Genomic DNA, 26,619 nt, shown 5'->3' with positions numbered 1-26,619 from the left:
AAAGGCTATTTTAGATCTAGTTACACAGAATCTTTCCTTGTGATTGTAAGTCTGTTGACATTATCAGCAGACATGTGTCCATTTTGTATTGCAGGAATGAACAAGTTCAAAGAGGCAGAAAAGTGTGATAAGAAAACCTGGCACGAACAACCAGATTTCACTGATGCATGAACACAACCACACACCAGCTCACAGATACACAAATATTCTGAGGCAAAAAATAAAATAGCTTCTTGGCAGATCTTATTCACCCTTAATTGGCTAATTGCCCAACCTGACACTGGCACTGTTTTAAAGGGTGAAAAATTCCTCAGCGATGTCTCTGATATCTTTCATATGAGTATTTTTCTCTTCCACAGCAAGCACAGAAGTTTAGCCATTTTTTTTTTTTTAGATCACCATGTATTTCTGCTCAGTACAGGGAAAAATATGTACACTGAAAGCTTTCTGGTAAGCCAAAGAATTTCGTATGCCTATTCCTATTTTCATAGGATCCATTTTCCAACCCTATATGAAACAAATGAGAAAAGAAGTCTGAGGGCTTTCCAACCTGACTATTCTCTATCTTAGAGATTTAAATAGGAAATGTAAGATGTTCCCCTTTTCTTTGTCACTTGTGGAATGCAGAAGCATGACCAGCTGCTGATGGGTTACTGGACCAGCTTGTAGACATTTGTTGTTCAGGGAGCTGAATGGCTCAGGGGATTAGTAATAGGATACAAATCCTGTCACCTCCCAACTATCTGTTCATGGGCAGCTCATTTTCTTACTGACCACGAGTTGTTGCTGTCTGATAATTTTCTGATTGCTTCTCTTTTAAAAGTTTCTCTTAACACAGTGAAAGTCGCCATCAGAAATGGCACTGATGTCTGTTGTCACGTTGGGGAAAAAAAATCACAGCTGAAAGGGCATGAAGGATGAACTTTAAGTAATAAGGAGTAAAATTAAAACTGCTGGAAAATAGAAGGATATTAAGAATTACAGACCAGTGAACTGTAAGCACTGGGTAAATTGAAGTTATATTTTAGAATACAACTCTAAAACACAGTCATAATGGCAAGGCAACACAGTGTTGCAAAGGAAGAATATTTCCAAGTATTTATACGTGCATGCAGGCTACTTATTTTAAGGCAGTGAGCAAAGACAGCTAGTCTGGATAGCTGTGCACCCTTTAACAAATACCTTTATAACAGGAGAATAAATACCCAGTTAATTGTGGCTTTAGAGTTTTGTTATGGATGAGATATTGATAAAAGAAAAGCTTTTTAGTTTGAGTGTGTCATATCACAAAGTATCCTATAGTTGATGCACTACTCTTACCAAAAAATGCACACACACATGCACACAAAAAATGCAACCCCTCCACCCCCCAAATATCTTAGGCATTGTTATTTAATTATCAGCACCATTAGGAGACTGTTGTATTGAAAACATTGATTTTTCCACTGAGGCAGTTGGTCTGTTTCATAAAGTCTTACCCTGCACCGATCAAGCTACATCTTTGATAATTTATTTCTGAGGGTATGAAATGGATCCTACAAATTACGCATTTGACAGTAGTCTAAAGAAGGGAATTTCTTTTCCTTCTAAAGGCAATTTTCTGTTGTTGGATTCTCCAAAGGATGTGACCAATACGTCACTGTGCTTCACAAGAACTCCCAGAGAAGATAAGTGCTTGTTGGATTTATACAGGTGGAGAAATTGGTGTGTTTTATATTTAGCGAGGTTATCAATATGTTTAAGGCCCTGATTATTTGAGGTTGTGTGTGGCCTCCAGTTCTCTTCAGTAGTTTTTAAGGGTGTATGAGAGGTGCACATCTTTTAGCAGAATGAAAACCTTTGTTGAATTGTTTTTTTCTGGCTTTTCCAAATGCAGTTTAGGTCACATTTGAAAAGCTCTAATAAAGAAGGGCTTCCGTAAGTAAATTCTCAGGAATCATAGAATCAGCCAGGTTGGAAGAGACCTCCAAGATCATCCAGTCCAACCTATCCCCCAGCCCTATCCAGTCAACTAGACCATGGCACCAAGTGCCTCATCCAGTCTTTTCTTGAAGACCTCAAGGGACGGTGCCTCCACTTCCTCCCTGGGCAGCCCATTCCAATGCCAATCACTCTCTCTGTGAAGAACTTCCTCCTAACATCCAGCCTATACCTACCCTGGCACAACTTTGAGACTGTGTCCTCTTGTTCCATTGCTGTTTGCATGGGAGAAGAGGCCAACCCCCACCTGGCTACAGCCTCCCTTCAGGTAGTTACAGACAGCAGTGAGGTCTGCCCTGAGCCTCCTCCAGGCTAAACAACCCCAGCTCCCTCAGCCTCTCCTCATAGGGTCTGTGCTCCAGGCCCCTTGCCAGCTTTGTTGTCCTTCTCTGGACACGTTCCAGCACCTCAACATCTCTCCTGAATTGAGGGGCCCAGAACTGGACACAGGACTCAAGGTGTGGCCTGAGCAGTGCTGAGTACAGGGGAAGAATAACCTCCCTTGTCCTGCTGGCCACACTGTTCCTGATGCAGGCCAGGATGCCATTGGCTCTCTTGGCCACCTGGCCACACTGCTGGCTCATCTTCATTTATGGTAACATTTATGGTAATGTTTGTACTCTGCAACATTTTTAAGGTTCCATCTGCTTTAGATGTCTTATGTGAAGCACAAGGTGTCTGTAGCACTGTCCGTCTTCAGGAGAAGCTGAATTGCACCATATCACATTAGAAATGTTCAGCTTTTGCTGTGTCAGCAGTTGCAGAAGTAGTATTTCAGAAACTCCATTTGTGATAAATCTAAAAGCATTTCAATAAAATTAAAACCACCTCAGTTTCTGGGAGCTGATATTTACTGGAAATCCTGCTGTCTGTATAAAGAAGACAGTTGCTTTTTATTTTTGGGTGGAATTTTTAAATGAAACTAAATGAAGTTTAATGGTTTATAACATTGCATGAATTTGTCAAAACCGATCAGCTGGATTGCTACACAATGAATACTGAAAATGTTCTGGTTTTTAGGCTTATAATAGCCTCCAGCCATTGAAAAGTCAAAATGTTATTTGATGATTTCAGAATGTTAATGAAATTATTATTAATAGCACATATATTAATCTTAATGATATATGTAAATATGAGCAAATGTAAAGCTCTGTTGACACTGAAAAGATTATTTTATTCCTGAAAGTAAACCTGGGGTTAAATTTCGGTGCTCGAGCATAAATCAGTCTGCTCTAAATGTGTCAATAAAACATTTTTTGATTAAGTGTAAAATTGTGCAGGGGCTCAGGAGATTTGGAGCGTTTGTTAGCACAAAAAACATCTCTGAAAAGGAAAGGATGATTGTATTTGCTTTTAAATTAGCAGAAAATAGTAACAGACTGCTCTGATTAAGTAAAAAGATGTAAGAGGCTTTGCTTCGTTGTTATCTTGATTTGATACATTATCATATCTAATACATGTACAAATGTGGCTTTTCTTGGCAGGGGGAGGGAAGGAGCATCTCCCATTCTCCACTGGATTCATGTGGGGAATAATCTGACTGGCTTGATCTTCCTTTCTGTGCTTTCTGTTCTTTAGGTTAAAACAGTTTGTCTTTTGTAGCATGCACATAATTATTTTTTCCTATTTGGTCCTGTTAATCAAACTGTAATATGGTTTTCATGATTATCTTCTGTAATGCCAAGATAGTTATTTTATTTATAGTCTTAAGGAAGCAGCAGGTTTAGGCTTAGGGAACGTAGAAATGTATTGTCTGTAGGTAGATGTAGGAAACAGTATGATACACTTAATTTTATCATCTATCTTTGAAAAACTAAACTTGGCAGGTAGGATATGGTCACTCTATTACTGCAATGTGAAAAGCAGACAGTGAACTTGTATGCAGGAGGATTCCATGGCATTTTACCTGTTGAGGGCCCTGTAGAGCCAGAAGTATAGCACAGTGACTTGACTAAGTGACAGGCAGCCGTGGTGTCACTGTGTATTATCACCTCATGCTAGCTGGAAGCACTCCCTAAAGCCGATCTAGGTTGTATAGTCCTAGATGAGGTCTTCATGGGTGCTGACCATAAAAAGTTCATCAAAGTAATGAGGCGAGGCGAGAGCTTGGCGCTCATGGGCAGAGCTCAGCACCAAGGAGTGTGAACCGGCTCCAGCTGTGACAATAAAACAGCAGGTGGCTGCTGTCATTAGGGGTGGCAGATGAGGCAGGGGACTAACATTCAGCCCACAAAACTCTCATTTGTTAGCCATCGCCACTGTACCATGCAAAATAGCTTCCATCTCAGTCAATTTTACTTTGCAAAATATTACACAGTCGCCATAAGAAAATTAGAGCCTTGGGTTTACAGGTTCCTTGGATCTTATTATCAGAGAACTCTGTGCTCTCTGCTTATATGGAAAATTAGACTTTTTTTCTCCCCTGAACAGTTTGAGGATCTTTGCAGTAATTTTATAATAGGGCATTTTTACCCAGGCATGTGTTTATTGGTTAATATTTTGGACTATTTTGTTTGTAACTCTCTATAAAATCAACTCCATTCATTCAGCTGTGTGCTGCACCTAACACTGCCTACTGTGCTACAAAAGCTACGTTCTGATTAGAGTAGTTTCTTCTCCAGGTCTGTCCTGGTACAAATGTTTCACACCAGGAAGTGTGGGTTTTGGGGTTAGGCTAATATGAGAAATTACAAAGAAACATTACAGTCCTTTGAATTGGTTTTTTTAGTCTTTGCAAAGCATAAACTGCCCAAAAGTTGATGCTTTCCTTGCCTGAAAACTACCCTGTGGCATGTGGATTTCAGAGGCCCAATACTGGGGAGCTGTGTTTGCTCCCAAGTGAGAGCCCTTTGACTTGCATCACATTACAAAGATTGCAGAAAGTTGTTTATGGAACTGAGCATGCAAATATTGATAGTTGCAGTTGACCTCTGGTGTTTTCAGGTGGTCGTATGAATACAGAAGTGTTTTCGTGTACATGTGCCTCACTCATAGAAGCATAGAGTGGTTTAGGTTGGAAGTGACCTCAAAGATCATCCAGTTCCAATGCCCTACCATAGGCAGGGACACCTCCTACTAGAACAGGTCATTCAAGGCCTCATCCAACCTGGCCTTGAACACCTCCAGGGAGGGAGCAGCCACCCACAACCTCCCTGGGCAACCTTTGCCAGTGTCTCGCTACCCTTGCTGTAAAGAACTTCCTCCTAACACCTAGTTTAAAACTCCTCTGTGACGGTTTAAACCCATTACTCCTCATCCTGTCATTAAAAGACCTTGTCAATAGTCACTCCCCAGCCTTCCTGTAGGCCCCCTTCAGATACTGGAAGGCCACCCTAAGGTCTCCTCAAACTCTTCTCCAGGCTAAGAGCCCCAACTCTTGTAGCCTGTCCTCATAGCAGAGCTGCTTCAGCCTTCTGATCATCTTCATGGCCTCCTCTGGACTAGCTCCAACAGTTCCATGTCCTTCTTGTGTTGGGGGCTCTAGAACTGCACACAGTACTCCAGCTGGGGTCTCAAGGGAGCAGAGTAAAGAGGGAGAATCACCTCCTTTGCCCTGCTGGCCATACTGCTCTTGCTGCAGCCCAGGAGATGGTGAACATATTTATTAAATGTTGGTGCTTTAACAGGAATTAAATGATGAAATCAAAATGTGATGCAGTACTGGATAAAATGGGGCACCCCCACATGTTTTGATATCTGTGTTGCCTTTGATGTTAGGTTCCCCTCCTAGGAAAAATGGACCTTGGGATCCCATCATTCGATGCTAGAACTTGAAATAAGGCTTTATGAGGGTGTGACTGCAATGACAGCAATGTTCAGAAAAGCAAAAATCCTTTAATTGAAGCCTCATTTCAGAAAGACATTGAGACAAAATAAGTTTTTCTTTTGTTAACAAGATGTGACTTGTGTCTCTGTAGGACCAGGTTGTCACTTGGTATGTAAAAACTGAGATTCTCTAATTTATTCTGTTGTTGTTATTGTATTTCAGAAACCTGGTTGGCAAGCTCACAAAAACCTGTATTCCTTTTATTTCCTTATCTTTTCAGATCACTTAGCAAATTTCCCATCTTTTATAGATAATATGCCATAAGCTTTTGCTTGCAAAACTGATTTCTCCTTCATTTGTTCATACATGCACTCAATATATTGTCTGTGCAAGTATATCTAGGCTCTTGAGATCAAAGATTTTTTTTTTTTCCTAATTCTATAGGGCACCTGTGTAGTTCTTATCTCTTTCATGTTTGATTTGTGTCCAGAAATGGTCAGAGTTAATCTGAAGTGCTGGCTGGCATTGAAACATTCTTTGCCAGACAATGTCTTCTGCTGTGTCACAGATACCATCTTTATGACTGTACTGATTTGTCTGAGCTCTGTTCCTCTGGTTTTCCCAGACTGATAGCAGTCTTCATACTTAGTGCATGCCACATTCATACTGGACTGTGAGAAAGGCATGTTTTGGTGCAAAACAGCCTTCTGGGGTGGGGGTTATTGTCTTTATTAATTCAATAACAATTATATCTCAGGTAAATGCTCTATGAATCCCCAGTTCTGTGGACTTCTGTGTCTAAAGTGATTCCTGCTGGATATCAGAGGTAAACCTAAGAAACACCAGACGTTGTGCTTGGCAGTTTCAGTGAACAGTAACTCTCCTGCTAAGTCTGTGGGTGCATTGATGAGAGGTGTTACCATTTGCTCATGGGACAACTGGAGTGATGCCAAATTCTCATTTGGAAGTCCATCTGCACAGTTTGTGTCCAGTGCCATAATTTGCGAAGAGTTTTGTAGATGTGTAGTACTGTAGCCTGTAGAAGAGGAGGCTCAGGGGTGACCTCATTGCTGTCTACAACTACCTGAAGGGACACTGTAGCCAGGTGGGGGTTGGTCTCTTCTCCCAGGCAACCATCAACCAAACAAGGGGACACAGTCTCAAATTGTTCCAGGGGAGATATAGACTGGATGTTAGGAGGAAGTTCTTGACAGAGAGAGTGATTGGCATTGGAATGGGCTGCCCAGGGAGGTGGTGGAGTCGCTGTTCCTGGTGGTATTCAAGCAAAGCCTGGCTGAGGCACTTAGTGCCATGGTCTAGTTGACTGGCTAGGGCTGGGTGCTAGGTTGGCCTGGATGATCTTGGAGGTCTCTTCCAACCGGGTCAATTATATGATTGTGTGATTCTACTTGTAGGGTGTGTAAGAGCTTTTCTAATCTTCAAACCATGGTTTACTCTAACAGTCTTTGTTTCTGTAGCCAGGCTCCTCCTCTTTCAGTGCTAGGATGTTGTACCTCTCAGCGTTTGTGTGGAGTTGGGGATAGATGGCTGTGACTGGAGTATCTGGAGAAACTGAGATGCCAATTTGGATTGAAAACTCTGAGTTTTTATTTGTGCTCAGCTAGTAATGAAAATGTCTTTTAACAATGAAAAATCAAATGTTATAGCCAAGTGTTAGGAATACAATACCATTGGTGTAATGCTACAGTGTTTGGTGGTTCTTAATCTCTGAGGACAAGGGACAAGGGAAAAAGCCAGAACCAAAGTGGGTGTTGTCATTTTTTGATCAGTGCAGCAAACGTGTTTATGTATGTGCAAGTACCAGATGGACTGAAACCAGTCTGATCCAAAGGATTATCTCCTTTTTCCCCTGATTGGAACCAGCCTGTTCTGATTCAGTGAGGCTATTAGAGATTCATCTCTGTGGATGGTACTTACGGTGGTTACAGATTAGGCCCTGCTGCCATAGTTTTACTGTTTTGATGTAGTTACAGCTACTTTGGCAAAGAGATATTCTGAAGTATTTTGCTTTCTACCTTAAGTCAAACTGTCTTGCTGAATGCCTGGATGCAAGGCAAAAAGGATCTGTTTTACAGCTGCACTTATGTCTCAGGAATAAACAAATCAACCAGCACTTGCTTTTCTATGTCAAGCAAAGACCTAGGGCAAGATTCTCACAGATCAAGCAGACTGCAGTCTTAGCTCCAGCCACCATTTATCACCAGCAGCCTTTTCAAATTGTGGGTAAATTGTCAATAAAAATTGTGTATGCCTTCTGATCGTGTATGACTTCTAAGCTGTTCAGTCATCAGATAGTGACCAATTTATTCATCTCACTCCTTTCTTCATACCTTTCAAATTTGCAAAAGACCACAGGCACTGTCACTGCTAGATTGACTGAGTTATATATGGTGGCACTGCTACTGCAGGCCCTGTATGTCTTCTACCCCACAATCAACTATGTTTAGATTTATTTTCATTTCCTCTAAAGACAGTCAAAGGCAGATTCTTTCCGTGACAAGAATTTCACTCTCAAGATAGCTCTTCTTTTAGGAGCTCTGCATAACCTGGTTACTCAGTCTGAAGTGCAATATCTGAGCAGTTAAGATGAAGCTACAGCATCAGAACTGACTTTTTGTTTGGGAAGAACCAAAGATTAAAATTAAGTATATTTGTTTGGCTCCATCCATTCCACTTTTAAGTAGAAACTCATCAAAGCATTCTTAATTCGAGATAGTTTTGTAGGCTGTTTCTTGCACCTTCAACCTACAAAGACTTTGCTCCTTTGAATTGCCTGGAAGATGTGTAGAAACTGTTTGCAGAAACTCAGATATTCCAGAGCTCCTCTCTAGACAATTAGGGATGTAGTTCACTTGACTTGCCCAAAAGATTTAATCTTACTTTGAAGAACTTCCCACTTCAAACATCAGACTGTCTCACTTTCTCCTTCTAGATCTGAGATGATGGTTTGTGGAACTGATGCCTATTGCATCAGATTCTATATCTGAAGTTCTGAGCATGCTTTGAAATGGCCTCGATCACGAGCAGAGAGAGAGGTGGAATGGAAGACAGAGAGACCAGAATTATGGGAATGTTACATATACATATTGTGAGAAGGGAGAGAACAGTTTCTTTGTGGCAGGGTTGGTAGGTGCTCAGTTGGATTATGATGCTTATCGCTGTAAATCTGCATTTCTGTTTAAAGGACTCCTGTAGCCTCTTTTAGGGTAACAAGCATGTTTTTTGGTGATGTGTTCCCAATGCTCAGCCTAAAGCTGCTTTTCAGAACTTAGGCAAAGAATCATAGAACCATAGAATTTTTTTTTTAGGTTGGAAGGGACCTCAAAGATCATCCAGTTCTAATGCCCTACCATAGTCAGGGACACCGCCCATTAGAACAGGTCGCTCAAGGCCTCATCCAGCCTGGTCTTGAACACCTCTAGGGAGGGAGCAGCCACCCACAACCTCCCTGGGCAACCTTTTCCTAACACCTAGTTTAAATTCCTCCTCTGCCAGTTTAAGGTTCTGTGTTGTGGTAGATTGAGAGGTTGATAGCTGTGCTGCAGAAAACACATTGTGATTCTGTCTTTCTTTTTTTTAGTGCTCTGTGCAGCTGTTAGATTACCAAACACCTGTTAGAGGTGACAGTTACAGATGTTTGATAACCAATGAAAATTAATAGAACATGTGATTCTTTTTGCTTAGAAGTGCTTTGGTAAGGTGTGTTTAGAAATGTAATTACATAGTGCTGCTGTCTACCATTATCACTTAACATTCATTAACTCCTCTGAATATTGAAACAAACATTTCTTGTAGCGGTACTAATTTTCTCATGTATTTGTAAGGTGATTTCCTGACAGAGTGAACACCTTCGACTTTAAAGTTTTTGCCACTGTTCAGCTATTTGTAGTCTGCTCATTAAGCAAGCAAAATAAGTAGAGAGTCTTTTGTTTACTTACAGTTACCAGTTTGGCAATATACTGCATAATAAACAATTTTCTTTTTCATTCAGGTTTTTACTAGCCAATTTTTTTTTGGGGGGGGAGAGGTGGTGTTGCTTTTTCCTACTCTGTAATGGAGTTGTGTATATTTAGATGGACAGTAGATCAATTCACAGAAGGTTAGTGGCTGGAAGGGACCTCAAAATCATCAGGAATGGTGTGGTCAGCAGGAGCAGGGAGGTCATTCTGCCCCTGTACTCTGCACTGGTTAGACCACACCTTGAGTACTGTGTTCAGTTCTGGGCCCCCAATTTAGGAGGGGCATTGAGATGCTTGAGCGTGTCCAGAGAAGGGCGACGAGGCTGGGGAGAGGCCTTGAGTACAGCCCTACGAGGAGAGGCTGAGGGAGCTGGGATTGGTTAGCCTGGAGAAGAGGAGGCTCAGGGGTGACCTTATTGCTGAAGGGTGGTTGTGGCCAGAAGGAGGTTGCTCTCTTCTCTCAGGTGGCCAGCACCAGAATGAGAGGACACAGCCTCAGGCTGCACCAGGGGAGATTCAGGCTGGAGGTGAGGAGAAAGTTCTTCACTGAGAGAGTCATTGGACACTGGAATGGGCTGCCCGGGGAGGTGGTGGAGTCGCCATCCCTGAGCTGTTCAAGGCAGGATTGGACATGGCACTTGGTGCCGTGGTCTAGCCTTGAGCTCTGTGGTAAAGGGTTGGACTTGATGATCTGTGAGGTCTCTTCCAACCCTGATGATACTATGATACTGTGAAAAGATCATCTTAGTCCAACCCCACTACCAGACCAGGATCACCTATACCAGATTACACAGGATTGCATCCAGGCTGGTCTTGAATATCTTCAGAGAGGGAGACTCTATGACCTCCCTGGGAGCCTGTTCCAGTGTTGTGTCACCCTCACCATGAAAAAACTTTCTCATATTTCCGTGAAACTTCCTATGCCTCAACTTCTACCTCTTGCCCCTTTTCCTGTCATTGGACATCACCAAGAAGAGCCTGGCTCCATCCTCTTGACACTTACCTTTTACATACTTATAAACATTAAAGGGGTCACCCTTCAGCCAGCACATTGCTGGCTCATGGTCAACCTTCCATCCAATTCACATTCAGTAGCAAAATTAAAGTTTAAAACAAAAATAGATATTATGTTTAATTTTTTTTCTTGAAATGAGTACCCAGCAGCATCTTCCTGAAATAGATTTTTATTTTTAATAGTGCTACATGAACAATTTCAGTTCTATTACTGAACTTACTTATTTCAGGAGAATTACAAAGTATGCATTTCCTAAAGTTGATGGCGTTTTGTCTGTTTGGGTGTGGGTGTTTGTTTGTTTGTTAGGTGGAAGTTCTTCACATTGAGAGTGATTTGCCATTGAAATGGGCTGCCCAGGGAGGTGGTGGAGTCGCTGTCCCTGGAGGTGTTCAAGCAAAGCCTGGATGAGGCACTTAGTGCCATGGTCTAGTTGACTGTCTAGGGCTGGGTGCTAGGTTGGACTGGATGATCTTGGAGGGCTCTCTCTTCCAACCTGGTTGATTCTATGATTGTTTTTTCACCTGACCTCTTTCACTGGTCATTAATTTTAGTCTATTTGTAAATGATATCTTGCTTTTTAGAGCCTTCCTAATTCCTGATGTTTAGAGGGCAGGGATAGTGAGGGGATGCTACCACTTGAAATTTAGGTTAGGGTACCACAAGAAAAGATTTACTTCTTGTTTTCAGAGAAATCCTCTTCTTTAAACTGACTAATATTTCCCTTGGTTTACATGCTCTTATAGCTTTAAACAGTAGACATGACCTTCTGATGGTGTTTTTTTTAATGGCATTTTGAAATCTATCATGCTTTGGGCCCTGTTCTGTCGCTTTTTGTGCTTGCATGCCTGAAAGTGTATTGGCAGTGTTTGTTATGGCCCAAACTGTATTTCTTATGGATAGTATCATTCTGCATTATTTACTGAAATGCTTATCCATGCACTATTTTTAAGTTGTGCCATCCAGCCTCTATGCTTTGAGCCATACAGTTCAATTTGTTTGAATTAGCTAAGCCCCATTTTCAGAAGAGTTACACTCTAAAGAGTGTAGTGGCATTCTTCCTCTTTAAGGAGGCAAAGAGTGTGGTCTGTCAGTGCTGCTGTCAGTGCACACAACTCTACCATGTTCACTGTATGCCATGTCCACAGCTTTTCATTGCATCTCCAAATCTAAAAGTTCTGAGCTGCAGTCTTAAGTTTCCTCTCACCTTTATGTTATTAACAGTTATCACTCTCCAAGTTTGGCTTATTCTTGCATCTGCTATTGAAGAATAGTTTTTGTATTTAAAAAAACACAACAACCCACCACAGAAACCTCATCTGGAATATTGCATTCAGTTGTGGGCTCCTCAGTTCAGGAGGGACATGATTCTACTTGAAAAAGCCCAATGGAGAACTATGAAGGTGATTAAGGGGCTAGAGCACTGCCCTGTGAGGAGAGGCTGAAGGACCTGGGGCTTTTTGTTCTGGTGAAGAGAAGACTGAGAGGAGATCTAATAAATGTTTATAAATATATGAGGGATGTAAGAAGGGAGGGGACAGCCTCTGCTCAGTTGCACCTGTGATAGGGTAAGGGGGAACGGATATAAACTACAGCACAGAAAGTTCCACCTCAACATGCTGTAAGGGTCACAGAGCCGTGGAGCAGGCTCCCTAGAGAGGTTGCAGAGTCTCCTTCTCCAGAGACTTTCAATACCCATCTGCATGCACTCCTCTGTGACCCACACTAGATCATGGTCCTGCTCTGGCAGAGCAGTTGGACTTGATGATCTCTGGAGGTCCCTGCCAACGCCTCATGCCCTGTGAACCCCAAACCAGTAAAATTCAGAAGGGACCTGTAGCAAACTTGCACAAAGCCTTTCCAATTTCAGTTTCAAAATAAGCAGCTTCAGCTGAGGCATACAATAACTTAGTTTCCTCGTGGGGTGTGAAATAATGTAAGTGCTGCCAATCTATGCCTCTTTTGCCACAGTCCTTGCAATGACAGGCTAAATTTCTGTCCCAGATGGTTTGAGTTGTGACATAGAACTCTAAAAAGAGTGAGAGGATTTGGTAACTTTGGATAACAAGTTCTCTCCAAAGCAGCATGAGTGAAACAGTGGTTTTATTTTGGTTTTATTTAGTTTGCCCTTCCTTTGTACCCAGGCCTCTTCTGTCAGAATATGTGAAAGGGTGTAGTTGTACCTATTGCTACTACTTTATGGGAATGTAGATAGTAATTCATTTGTTGAGGGATGGAGATTGGTTGCAGAAAGCAACAAGAATATGTTGAGGGATGTCTCTCTCTTCTGGTTGATAGATGCAGGAATATGCAGGAACAACGCAGTCGATTGATTGATAGTGTGCAGCTCATCCATAATGATCTGTCTGATATAGCAGTAAATTATTCCTGAGATTGATGCAGGTCATTGAACAGCACATTGACAGTCCTGTTGTCTGTCATCCTGTTGAAAGCGATACAGGAACAGTAGCTGCTGTGATACTCGAATCTACCTTGGGTGCAAGCTGTGTACAAGTGTTCCTCTAATATAAGTTGTCTTCTCAAGTTTAGTTTTTTTTTTTTCCTGCTGGACACCTTGGATCATTGGTAGCTCATTACAAGTAATGGTAAAAATCAGATGAAAAGGTTGTATCCTCTTGCACTGACAGTTGCATATTCACATAATATAAATTGAGTTTGAACTTCAGTAACAAAACCTCTCCATGGAAAAGATGAAAAGTTAACAAACAATTAAGAAATATAAGTGACTGTTGCATGGGAAGGGTAACAAAACCAAACAACCCCCCCCGACCAACAACAACTAACCAAACAAAAAATCAGAATGAAGCAGACACCTTCAAACTTCAGTCAGGAAGGTTAATAATTCTCAGAAATGTAAAACTTCTGCCAGTCTTTAGGTTCCATGACTTGCCATGACATTCTTGCCATGGGTCTCCTGTGCTTGCCTTGTTAGTGGTGGCAGTTGTCCTCATTTCTCAGGATGCCAGGGGTTGGAAGGGACCTCTGGAGATCATTGAGTCCAACCACTCTGCCAGAGCAGGACCATATAATCTAGCGCAGGTTGCACAGGAATGCAGCCAGATGGGTCTTGAACATCTCCAGGGAGGGAGACTCCACAAGTTCTCTGGGCAGCCTGTACCAGTGCCTGTTCACACCCAGCCTTCATATACTTATAAACATTTATTAGATCCCTTCTAAGTCTTCTCTTCACCAGACCAAAAAGCCCCAGGTCCCTCAGCCTGTCCTCATCAGTCAATGCTGCAGTCCCTTAATCATCCTTGTAGCTGGGGACCCAAAGCTGAGTGCAGTATTGCAGGTGAGGTCTCACTGGGGCAGAGCAGAGGGGGCAGAGCGCATCCCTCGCTCTGCTGGGCACACTCTTTCCGTTTCTCTTTCCAGGAGAGTTTGTGTTTTCCAGTCTGTGAAGGTGCTCACAGGCATACGTGGGGGAGCCAAAGGCGTGTGTTGTGTTTTCGGTTGTGGTGGGGAGGGTGGAGCAGAAAGTAGCCATATCCTTTTCTAACACATGGGGTCAGCAGGGAGCGGAAGGCAGCGCTCCGCAGCGCTCCGCGGCGCAGGCTGCCTGCTTACAGAGAACGCCTTCACCTTCTGGAACCCTATCGATTTTGTCGGGGTTTTAACTTAGGAAGAATACCCGTAACTCTTATCTGGAAGTAATAAGACCTGCTTCATTTGGCTGCTAAACGAGTCATCAGAGTCCCCCAGCCTTCCTGTGCAGGGTTCTAGGACTTGACATCCTGTCACAGAGGGCATGAAGTTTTTCAGGTGTTTGGATGTTTTCCACGCTAGGCTTTGCTCTGCCAGAGATTTCCTTGAACCTGACATCCTGTCACAGAGGGCGTGAAGCCTTTCAGACTACTGGATGTTTTCAACACCAGACTCTGCCCTGCCAGATACTTCCTTCTAAATTGAGTCCCTTGCGCGCAGTCATGCAAGAGAGTTATCAGCACCCTGGTCTGGACCCTTCACAATCACCAAACATCCCTGAATGATGGACTTGAACAAATTCCCAGCAATGTAGACTTTTGATGCATAGTGGGGAGGAAAATTAGTTGTTCCTAGAAAACCACTGCTCTCTGGGCAGGTCTGCCTTTTCCTCTGCACTCTTTTTCCTGAAGCTGACCTGCTGAATACCAAATCCTGACTGAGGGAGGAGATTTGGGTAGCAAGTTTTTATAGAATTTGAAGATTTTGAACTTGAGGTTTTTAGACTGTTTGTTTGGTATTTAACTAAGTCCTGACTTGACTAAAGTCCTACTTTCATGTGAAGAACCTGTACAGATCTTAAGTACATGCAAAGATTTGTAATTATGCAAGTTGTATTGAATGTTCCAGAATACATGTAGGTCATAGAATCATGCCATCAACCAGGTTGGAAGAGACCTCCAAGATCATCCAGGCCAACCTAGCATCCAGCCCCATCCAGTCAACTAGACCATGGCACTAAGTGCCTCATCCAGTCTTTTCTTGAACACCTCCAGGGACAGCGACTCCACCACCTCCCTGGGCAGCCCATTCCAATGCCAATCACTCTCTCTGTGAAGAACTTCCTCCTAACATCCAGCCTATACTTCCCCCAGCACAACTTGAGACTGTGTCCCCTTGTTCTGTTGCTGGGTGCCTGGCAGAAGAGGCCAACCCCCACCTGGCTACAACCTCCCTTCAGGTAGTTGTAGACAGCAATGAGGTCACCCCTGAGCCTCCTCTTCTCCGGGCTAACCAACCCCAGCTCCATCAGCCTCTCCAGGCTTTTTACCAGCGTTGCTGCCCTTCTCTGGACATGTTCCAGCACCTCAACATCTCTCTTGAATTGAGGAGCCCAGAACTGGACACAGGACTCAAGGTGTGGCCTGACCAGTGTCAAGTACAGGGGAAGAATAACCTCCCTTGTCCTGCTGGCCACACTGTTCCTGATGCAGGCCAGGATACCATTGGCTCTCTTGGCCACCTAAGCACACTGCTGGCTCATCTTCAGCCTACTATCCACCAGTACCTCTGGGTCCCTCTCTGCCTGCCTGCTCTCCAGTCACTCTGTCCCCAGGTCATGATATTTCTTGAAAAACTGCACTACTTCTTTCTCTTATTAATTAATATCTCTGTTGGTCTGACTCCATGTGAACAACTCATTCAACTACAAACAGTTAGGTTTTGCATCATATTTCAAGATGTGGTTAAGAGCAAGAGCATTTCATTCAAGTATGAAGTGTCCATGTTATTATTCACTTGTCTGAACATAGTGTCCCCCTCCTTGGCATGATCCATGCAGCTTGCCTTGATTTTCTGTTTTTTTGCCTCACATGGAGATACAAGGACAGAAACTCAAGCACGGATCATGGAAAACAAAACCTAATGTGGACAGGATAATATATTCCTCATGATCTGTGATGGTATATAAAAGTTTGAGACCTTTTTTCTTAATATTCTTTGAAGCTGTCAGTTCTCCCAGGTGATTTATCCAATGTCTGAGACCTGTGATAAAAACAAGTAACAACTACTACTAATTCAATAATAATAGCATTCTGTTCTGGTTTTTCCTTTGTTTTGTTTGTTTGGTTTTGGCTGTGGGTGTTGGTTTTGTTTTGACTTAAAAGAAGTACTTTCAAGGAGCTTTTTTAAACATCTCCTGTATTTGAGCTCTCTGCAGTCTGGAGTTATGCAGTAGCTTACCTGTGTTTTCAGAGTTAAATCCATGAATAAAAAGATTCTGGACAGTTTAAAGGAGATGTAAAGGATATTGAGAATATGAATAAAGGGTAGATATTCATTATTATTCTCCTGGACTTTTTTGCTGTCATTGAACATTGTTGTCTGTAAGATAAATTTTCCATGAGCAGTTGCAGAGAGCAATGTATCCACTGAGAAGTGATTTAAAATTGCTGTTCAACTGCTGGATACCTTGTTTGTAGAGTCCCACAAAAATAAATTCTCCTGCTGGTCCTCCTCAGCAGTTATGTGCAGTTACAAGATGACTGTTCTGTTGGCGTGGCTTCAAGTGGCTTTCTGATAGGGGTAAGATTCCTCCTTGGAACTAGGCCAAGGCTGAGCACTTGGTAAACACTCAGGAAATCACAGGTTTCATGACTTTGTGCTCCAAAAGGTTTGCTTAGCTTTGTGTGTGTGTAGTTTGGTTGGTTGGTTGGTTTTGGGTTTGCTTAAGCATTGCTTTTCACTAACACAGTGATGTACATATTAAAAAGAAAAGAGCTATTACGGATTCAAAACATAATAAAATCTGTAATTTTTTGCCCTCTCAAAGCAAGATACTTCACAAAGCACAGTTCTCTCCCTGCAGAGAAAATGAGAGAACAGACAATACATGACAGATTATTCATATTCCTTGGGTACTGTGATGATAAACATTGTACATGCTGAAGAACTTGTATTACACTAGAATAAAAAGTGGAAGTAAAGATTGTCCAATATGTTTCTTTATTCCCAGAATTAGAAGTCCCTTTGTTACTTCTGCACATGAAAATGTGCTTTTATAGCTGAAGACAAGTCTGCAGAGGCTCCTAAATCAGTTACAGATATTCTTAGAATGAGTCCAAGTACTGTTTGAGGGCTGCCATGGAATATGAGTGGACACGTTCCTGCAAAGCCACAACTCTTCTAAACTGAAAACAGAGTCTTCTGCAAACTTATTTTTGGAAAAGTGCTCATATATTTATGATTCAGAGTTATTTTTAATAGTAGTATATGTGCAAACAGTTGTCCATAGGGAGTGTGGATGCTATTCAAAAGTTCTGTGTAGTTTTTCAATTTATCTTTATTCTTAAATGTGAGCACAAACCCTGTAAGACAGAGTTTGCTTCTAGTTTGGAGCCAGAGTAGCTGAAAATTACTAGAGAAAATAAACTGGCAGAATGGCACTGCAACCAAACCAAATCCTACCTGCTCACCTCTTTGCACTTAAGAAGAGGCTTCTAGGAGCCATCTGCCTAATGAACGGAAGGAACTCCCAGTGACCAAGACTGGGATCTGTAGGCTGGGCATTTCTGCCTTGTGAGATCTGACCCTCAGGAGAGCAGCTGGGCTGTGACTTCTTGTCTTCATGTGGTCTGGGGATGAATATGTCCAGATCAGAGCTTCTAAAACTGATTCCAGGTGTGTCGTCTGGCCTGGTTTGCATGTATTTGAAACAGTGGAGCGTGGCAGCTACAACCTTTTCCTACTCCCTTTCATCTGTTTCTGGGAACAGTTGATTTCTAGCATTTGAACATTTCTGTTTCCACTAGAATTAAAAAAAATAAGAGATGTCATATTCACTGAAGGCTGAAGTAGTTCTTAGTGCAGCTGGTGGAAAGATTCTCTTTGGTTTGGAGATGTACTAGAGCAATGTGTCTTGAAGGCATTCAGTCCTTGAGTAAGGACTGGTGCCAGCCAGACCAAGGCTAAGTCGCATCTCTTTGTCTGGTTCTGGTAGTACCTTATGAATAAGTGGTTTACTTCATCAGAGATAAATAGCATTGATAAAATCAGTATTTTTTGACAACTAAATCATAGAATCAACCAGGTTGGAAGAGACCTCCAAGATCATCCAAGCCAACCCAGCACCCAGCCCCATCCAATCAACTAGACCATGGCACTAAGTGCCTCATCCAGTCTTTTCTTGAGCACCTCCAGGGACGGTGCCTCCACCACCTCCCTGGGCAGCCCATTCCAATGGCAAATCAGTAATTGCTTATAAGGTCAAAATCACCAAATGTACTGAGAACACTTTTTGTATTTGTTTTGTAAAACCAGCAAACAGTGCAAGCACCTCTCCCTGATTTTGTCAAGTGAGAAGCTGTTCCTGAGATATGCTGAGCACTCCAGACAACCTGCACTGCTCAGGTCTTAAGTCTTCAAGCCCTAGAAGGTTAAAATGTTAGTAAGCACTGTGACACTTACTGAGTCAGTCTTCATTTGATTTGTGTTGTGTAACAGCAGCAAAATGGCTACTCAGAACCAGGCAGCTAATGTGAGACAAACTGCTTCACATTATTAACAGGGCCTTTGTCTTTGATGCTGCAGAAAGGTTTGTCTGTCTGTACCCTCTGCAGTTGTGCACAATAGGAAACATTTAGGTATCATTTGGAAGCTTTAAGTGCACAGGCTTAGAAGAAAAATCAAACAACTTCCCTAGAAACACTGCGTAGCTGTTTGAGGTCTTTATATGTGATGTAAATAATTGTCAAGTATGCCTTTACAGCTGGGATTGCACATTGCCCTTTCACAGCAGCATCTTTGGATTCATTTATCTGTGAGAGGAGGGGGACGATGGAAGTGTGTAACAGGAAATGCAAATATGACTAAATGAAAACCTGTTTGGTACCTTCCATGGCTCTGTGGAACTGGTTAATGTTTCTGCCATTTAAAATAAAAAGCAAGGGCAGTGTGTTTTGAATGTTCCAATAGCAGAACACATACTTCTTCCTTTATTTTGTTCCAAGTATTTTCCCAACGTAGAATAATTCTGATGACACCGCTGTAGTAATGATGGTAAATGGTGTGAAAGATTATTCACAGCTGTAATGATTTTGATGCCATGCTAATAAATTGTGTAGGAAAAAAATATTAAAGATATTTTTAAAAATGTATCTTTTTTTTTTTTCTCCTAAAAATAAGAGAATTGCTGTAATTTAAATAAGACAGAATTATGTTCTTACACTTTAAGGGGTGCACGAGAGATTCTCTGTAATAATGTGGAAGTGCCCAAAGTAGATCAGACATGGAGAAGCTACATTAACATATTTGTAAAGGGAAAGTACTGTCTGCTGGCTTTTGTGGCTCTTATACCCCATAGTGCCTAGTGTTTTACAGTCCCTCCATTGTCCATTACTGCAAACACGTCCAGATGAATTCAGCATTTAATGTTAAGAATCTTATAACATGCCAGTTTGATTTGTAGCCCTTCATATCATGGAATGCTAATTAAAATCATATTTTTGCATATGTCATGCCTTTCATGTACATATGCAAATAGACTCCATTGCCTTTCAGCTATTAGTAATTAACTTTATGAAGGACAGCTGTAATACATAATTAACACAAATGTTTGCAAGCCCTTTTCACACTGAAAGTTGCAGTAGTCAAATTTTTTGCTTATCGAGAGAACCGTTTTAGTTTGAAGCTTCAGTCTGATATCTAAATTGTTGGAAGCAGGCACATGACATAATTAAATTGATGTTATGGTCTTATCAGCAGAAGAATGGTATTTGATAGGCTCCTATCTGTTTCATTATGTATGTCAACAAAATTAAAGTAAATTATCTGTGTTTTATTTGGTGGAAGCCTAATGCCAAGTAGCAATATTTTGTTGCTGCTGGTGATGCTTTGAACAGTATCTTGACAGCTTGAACAGTGTTCCTGCTCAAAATGTCTTCATGTACTTCACCTTTTCCATGCTTTTCCCCCCCACAATGCTATAAAATGTCTAAGGCTATTAATTTGTTTTCATGTATATTTCTTTACATAATTAATACAGTCAAGTTTCATGTAAATATGAGGAGGACTATTTTCACTGTGGAAGTGGCAGAACACTGGAACAGGCTGTGCAGGGGGGTTGTAGAGTCTCACTGGAGATATTCAAGACCTGTCTGGATGTGTGCCTGTATGATCTGGTATAAGTGATCCTGCTCTGGCAGGAGAGTTGGACTGGATGATCTTTTGAGGTTCCTTCCAACCCCTGACATTCTGTGATTCTATGAAGTTTGAGCAGGTGTAAGGAGTGATTAAAGTATCTGATCTTGCTGTATTTTTGTCTAACTCATTAAAACATTAAAAACAACGGGCTTACTTTTATGAAGAAGCTTGTGTGGTTGGCCCATTAAGCTGAAATAAATCCAAAGGTTTAACTAAAACTATATTAATTTATAACATGAGGAGGACCTTTGGAGATCCCTTCCAACCCAGACCGTTCTATGATTCTATGAAATGTTATGTAGGTAAAAGAGAATATATTATTGATATGTTTTATACTATGTTCTAATTTGCAAAAGGAAGCAGAAAGAGAATTACCTTTTTTTTTCCCAGCAATACATGATTGTGATTACTTATTTCTAACAAAAATATCCAAGTGGCTGCAGCCTGAAGAAAACTCATTACAGAATGGACTCAGATTTAAATAGTAGTCTATCAGGGGGGTTTAAAAATCCATCTCAGAAAATATATACTCAAGTGCATGCTGAAAACAGAATAATTCTATATGTAAAAACAGTATGAAATAAGACAATCTCCCTGTTTTCTCTTTGGTAGGGTGGCGTTTGTGATGAAGAAGCATTTGAACACTCATTTACTGGGCAAGCATGGAGTTGGCACACCCAAAGAAAGGTAAAGTACTTTAAAATTCTGTCTCATTTTATCTTAGACAACATGTGGAGACATTATCTGAAAAAAAAATAGCTTATCCAAAATGAAGTTACCTGGACTTTTTAGCTCAACTCCAACTACAGAGGGAGCTGACATGTTTAAGTGCTCTTCCCCTGTGATGCTTATGACATGTCTGTGGGTGTCAATAGAAAAATTGCTGTAGAAAGTAATTCTATGTAAAAGGTGTAGAATTTTCACCTTTTTGGCTGTTTCTGACAGGTGATATTATTTTCTCAAAAACTCCATAGTCATAACTGTCCCTTGAAGTACCAAATCAAAATATTCCTATTTAGTTATTTTTCTTCCTGACTTTGATGCTTATAAATTTATTAAATGACTTTCTGAGATTGATGTTGATCACCGAGGTCAAAGTTACAGTGGAATCAAAATGAAAGTTTCCTTGGTATTCTTGGGCTGGAAGAGGATTCTGGTGGGTTTGACTGTTGTTCAAATGAGTTAATTTTTTAAATATATAGTCTGCATATAGTTAACTTCTTTTCAAACATTTTTTTCCACGTGCAGCTTATTTTTTCGTGTGATATGTAACTGTTTTACAGCCATAATGGCACTGTGTTTGCAGATAAACAGATTTTGCCTCAGATTTGTTAGGTGCATTGTGATATAGCTATTGCTATTTCCTTACATTTTTGAGGCAACTGTAAAGTTGAGGTGTTCTGGGTAACCTAAGGACCTTACATTCTCTTTTAGTCTGGGTAGATGGAGATATCCTGCCTGCAGGGTTCATTGTTGGATGCTTAGTACATGAAATTTCAAGTTTTATTGTCTTGTAACTCATTCTTCTCCTGTAGACTAATAAATAAGTAAATTTTCTGGTTTTGATAGGAAAGAAGGGAGAAAGGAATGATAGCTGGGAGTTGTAGGAAAACACTCAAAACTTTTCCTAGGTCATGATTGTTTCTTATTAAAGACACTGGAAGTGGCAGTCAGTTCCATCACGCTTAAATCAGTGAGTGACCTAAGACTAGAGTTTTAAATAAACACATATTACACCCCTTAATGTCCAACTAGGCACCTGTTTAAGTGGGGCTTATGTTTTTACTGAGATTTCACCTACAAAGCACTTTGCCAGGATTTCCCTAACACATTGTTAGTTAAAAAGTGGTGAGATTCTCTATTTTAGATGAAATAGTGCACGATGCATTGAAGCAACAGTTTCATCAGAGTAGATACTGTATTAAAGTTTACACCAGTTATCTTTTGTCATAATGCAACAATTACAACAAATGTTTTGCTCTGGTGGCTTGTTTTTTAACTGGAAGCATTCAACACCAATATGTTCTTGTACAAGGGGGTACTTACTGTATCATCATCATAAATACAACGAGGAGATAACTTGCATTACCCTGGTGAATGTGTGTGCAATAAAGGATGCATACAATAAATTTCCAAATACAGTATTTTAGCCTGAGAGGCACATTTTTAGGGATCATCATCTTGAAATGAATTCCTAAACAAACAGGATGCTATAATCTAAATTGGTTGTTGCTGGCTTTTGTTTGCATGTTTCTTCTGGAGGCCTTCTGGCTGTTTCCATTTTTCCCATTTCTTCCCATATTCCTCAAAGGCTTTCTGGCTGGCCAGCCACCATAGTGGGAGGAGGAGGAGGGGGCATCCTTCCCCTGCTTTCCCCTCTGTGTGATGGCAGGTTCACAGCCCTTACAGCCCCAGCTGCCCGAGGAGCAGAGAACCCAGCTAAGGCCTGCAACCTCCCTGCCCCAGCTGCTAGCACAAACTGCTGTGTTTTACCCCCAGGCCTGCATAAACAAATGATATTTGAGTGACTTTGTACTCTTTGCTTTTGAAATTTCTTCATCCATCTTTTGGATGGATGTAGAGGGACATCAACTAGTAGTGGCAGAGTACAGCAACATCATTTCTAGCAGCAGTGGCTCAGTGGTGCTGGTGGATGTTTAAGCCACCTGATCTAGTGCAGTAAATACCAAATCATTCTTGCTTTCCTTTCCACCTTTCCCTTCCTATTATGAGAGAATTTGATGACTTGTAATGGCTTTAGGAACCACAGAAATCCTTCTGTAGCATGTTAAACCATCACTTTGGGTAGAAACGTGTTATAAATTAAGTTAGGTAGTTTTCTTACCTATTTAAAACATTAATGTCTTGATTATAATTCTGCAAGCTTGCCATTTTTTAATTTCTCTAGGACAATATAATCAGTTTATTCTTTATGTTTTGAATTTGACTCTCTCCTCCAATATATTGCATATTATAGCAAATACTAATAGAAGCTAGCTAAATAGGCTGTGACAATTAAATTAATAATGCATTTTATTTGCAAGTGTTTAGTCTTCATGGTTTGACTGATATATGCAAAGATGGTAATTTATTAAAAGTAAATTCATGTAATTGTACTACAGAATTTGATGGACCAAAAAAAGTTGTCAGCATGACTATCATCAAAAACAGAAAACTGAAATAAGTTCAAAAGGGTGCTTGAAAAAAATAGTTATAAGCCATACACCCTGAGAAACTGGTGCCCTTCTAACAAACTTCTCAGAAATTCCTGGTGACAAACACTGAGAGAGTTCTGAGAGGGAGAGGAAAAAAAAGTACAGTTAAGTATGCAGTGCTGAACTAGTGCTTATTGCTCTCTTTAGCCTTCCATAGCCCATAACTATTGCTTCTTTTGTATGTATAAAAGGGAGGTGTTTTGGAGGCTGCAGAGGTGTTTGCATGTGCAGATACAAGCATAATTCGTAGTAAGATTGCTGCTAGAACATCTCTTTGTTTGAGTTTGGGGCTTGTGTTTAAGCCAAAATTGATTTAAGGGGAAAACAGTGTGGAGTGAAAAATCAGAGAAGGTTCATTTAAAAGGAAAAAAAATCCACCTTTTAGTAAAAAGTCTTCATATTTCAGCCACAAAACCCCTACTGCCTTGTTCATTATGATCATTACCATTTAATAGCTAGCTCAAAAGTGGAATGTTTTAACACAAAAATTCCTCTGAGGTATTTTCCCTGTTATTGGAACTGTGATACTGATTTATTGTCAACTTGAATGTATCTCAAAACTGGCATGTTATCTGCTAAGTCCAAGGCCAGCACATATTTGGTACTTCACTGTCTGTAATCTTCATGGGACCTATAACTATATCTTATTGGCAGGATAAATCTTTGGCAACACCTTTATTGTGTCTAGGAGACAATGTGGTTGAGGACAAGGTGAGTGCATCAGTAGTGTTAATGGTGCCAAGTTCTAATTTCTGTTACATTGTTCTGTTACTTAGCAAGGGGTAAATTGTCACGGAACCAGCAGAGATGTTTCGTGACTGATGTAAGATAAATACATTCACACACAAATATGAGCAAGAAAATAAAATCACTAAGTTATTCATTAGTGGGACTCAATTTTGCCACTACTAAGCACAACTCTAGACTGAGACATTTTTCATAATGAAAATACATTTAACACACTTTAGAGGGGCTTTTATTATTACTAATTTTTGGACACCATTAGTACTACACACTATGCATTTTACAGCATATAAGACTGTTAACTTGAGTTCTGATATGTCTGTTTAAACTGTTTCTTACATGAGTTTGCCACAGAAAGGCCTTTGCTGACAATTGTTTAATTACTTCATCTTCCTTATGAATTTTAATGTCTGAGGTGCCTCTGAAATAATTCTTTGCAAGTGAGTAATTCTATTGAGTCAAAGAGGATCATTTATGTGCATAAAGTTACTAGAAAGCACAAACGCTTGCGTAACTGGAATCTGTGTTACAAAGTCTTTTCTATAAACATCATTACTAGTATTTTTGTTTTTAGTAAGGTTATTCTGGTTATTTCTACATGTGCCTGAACAAATGGTTTCAATGTGTGCTAGTTTGAAGCTGGCTAGAATGTTTTGGTGAGAAGAACTAGATTACAGGCTGTGAAAGGGAAACAATGGTGATGTCTACTTCACTCATAGGCTTGCTGAGGTGCATAAGAACAAGAATCAAAACATAGATAAGGTACTACTGCCTGGGCTGCACTTCTCTCTAGCCTCTCTGCCATCTCTGATTAATCCACTCTGCTTCCTAACCCCCTGGCTGAACTTCCATTCTTCCATGGGTCTGAGGTAAGGTTGAGAGCGGTGGAAGAAGGTGGGAAGGCAATTGGGAGCCCCTCCTGATGACTCCGGTTTCTGGGTGGGCTGTTGTGCTTCTTTATTACCTTTTACCTTGTATATTTCTGTCTATAACTGTATATACTGTAAATATCTGCTTGTATATTCTGCTAAGCAGTAAATATAAGCTTCATTCAAATTTCCAGAGCTGGCTGGGTCTAGTCTGGGTGATTTCCAAAAGTGGGGGGGGGGGGGCAGGCAACACCCAAACCATCACACAGTGTTGCACTGCTAGCAACATCGTATGAAGATCATAAGATTTTTCAAATGATCTTAATTGATTGGAAAAGCTGTGATAAGTTCAACCTGAGAGCAACAGCTATAAGTAAATCACTATTACTAGGTAATAATAATCTCAATATATTTGAGATGCTTTTTCAAATAATGGTGGAAAATAATGTACTTCTAAAATGTGTGTGTTTTTGCACAACTGCTCTGAAGTAAAAAGGGGAATTTCCTAAGTGCCTGTGCCTGCATAAGACCATGTGAATTTTGGGCTATCAAATGCTACTAACACAGTATAAAAAACATCATGGAAGGCATTGTTGAGATCTGAAAGAGAAGTAGTCAGGAAAAGTTAATGGAGGGGTTGATGTTCTGTGTACTCTTTGGGAAAAGCTTTTGTAATAAATTGCAGTGTCCTGCTAGTTTCATTTTGAATGTACAATTAGAAGTGAAATCCTTTAGTTCTTTATGATCGAACAGGTAATCCTTCCTGTCAAACATTCTTCTTTGAGGAGAGAAACTTTTGGTAATAACTACTTGCTACGCTATTTTTGTACAATATTTCCCTGTAGTTGCAAAGTAAAAAGTTCCAACTGACATTAGAGCAGATTTTGGAAAAGCAAGTGGCACAAGTCACAAAGTGACGTCTTATATGTATGCAGTCATCTTGTAGTAACTTGTTTATGGGCTTGAAGAAGGATTTCTCTCACAGAGCAGTTTCCAGTTAGAGGTATTGGTAGGACATATGGATACTAAGAGTGTCAAGAGACCTCTAACCACTGGAGGGTAGTGTGTTTGGTCTGGCCATCAAATCTTACTCCATTTTAGTGCTTCTTGCAAATAATTCTGAGCTTTTCAACTGAAACCTAACATTACTATTTTAATTAGGTGGGAATGGGAAAGTTCCTTAGTTGATTGTTTCCTGTGTTTGGCTGTAAAAGTATCTTGGAGAGTTAGAGTCATTCTTTGAAAAAGCCCTAAGGAAAGAAATGTAGTTTTGCCTTGAAGTATTTCCTAGCTGGAAACTTAGAATGTGAGGAGGGGAGTGGAAAGGACTCAGTGTTTCAGCATTGGGTAGCAACTAAAGGTTTACCCAAGATCTGTGTTAAGCTTCCAGTATTTTGAAGGCTTGCCT

At 40.7% G+C, this 26,619-nt stretch overlaps 1 protein-coding gene and 1 long non-coding RNA gene across 12 annotated transcripts in view; both read left to right on the top strand.

Annotated features, from left to right (window-relative positions):
* LOC135178846 (uncharacterized) overlaps window positions 1-450 on the top strand; it is a 39,969-nt gene extending 39,519 nt beyond the window's left edge. Inside the window, exon 3 of the long non-coding RNA XR_010303760.1 lies at window positions 95-450. This is a non-coding gene — a long non-coding RNA (uncharacterized LOC135178846). The remainder of the gene's footprint in view (window positions 1-94) is intronic.
* ZNF407 (zinc finger protein 407) overlaps window positions 1-26,619 on the top strand; it is a 393,020-nt gene that overhangs the window by 123,096 nt on the left and 243,305 nt on the right. For all 11 annotated transcript variants that reach the window (XM_064150138.1, XM_064150148.1, XM_064150141.1 and 8 more), the window contains exon 4: window positions 20,996-21,070. In XM_064150138.1, coding sequence (XP_064006208.1) covers window positions 20,996-21,070 — 75 coding nt within the window. The remainder of the gene's footprint in view (window positions 1-20,995; window positions 21,071-26,619) is intronic.

The sequence above is a fragment of the Pogoniulus pusillus genome, chromosome 10 (genome assembly GCF_015220805.1).
Source record: "Pogoniulus pusillus isolate bPogPus1 chromosome 10, bPogPus1.pri, whole genome shotgun sequence".
Taxonomy (NCBI): domain Eukaryota; kingdom Metazoa; phylum Chordata; class Aves; order Piciformes; family Lybiidae; genus Pogoniulus; species Pogoniulus pusillus.
This window is presented reverse-complemented; position numbering and strand designations above follow the sequence as displayed.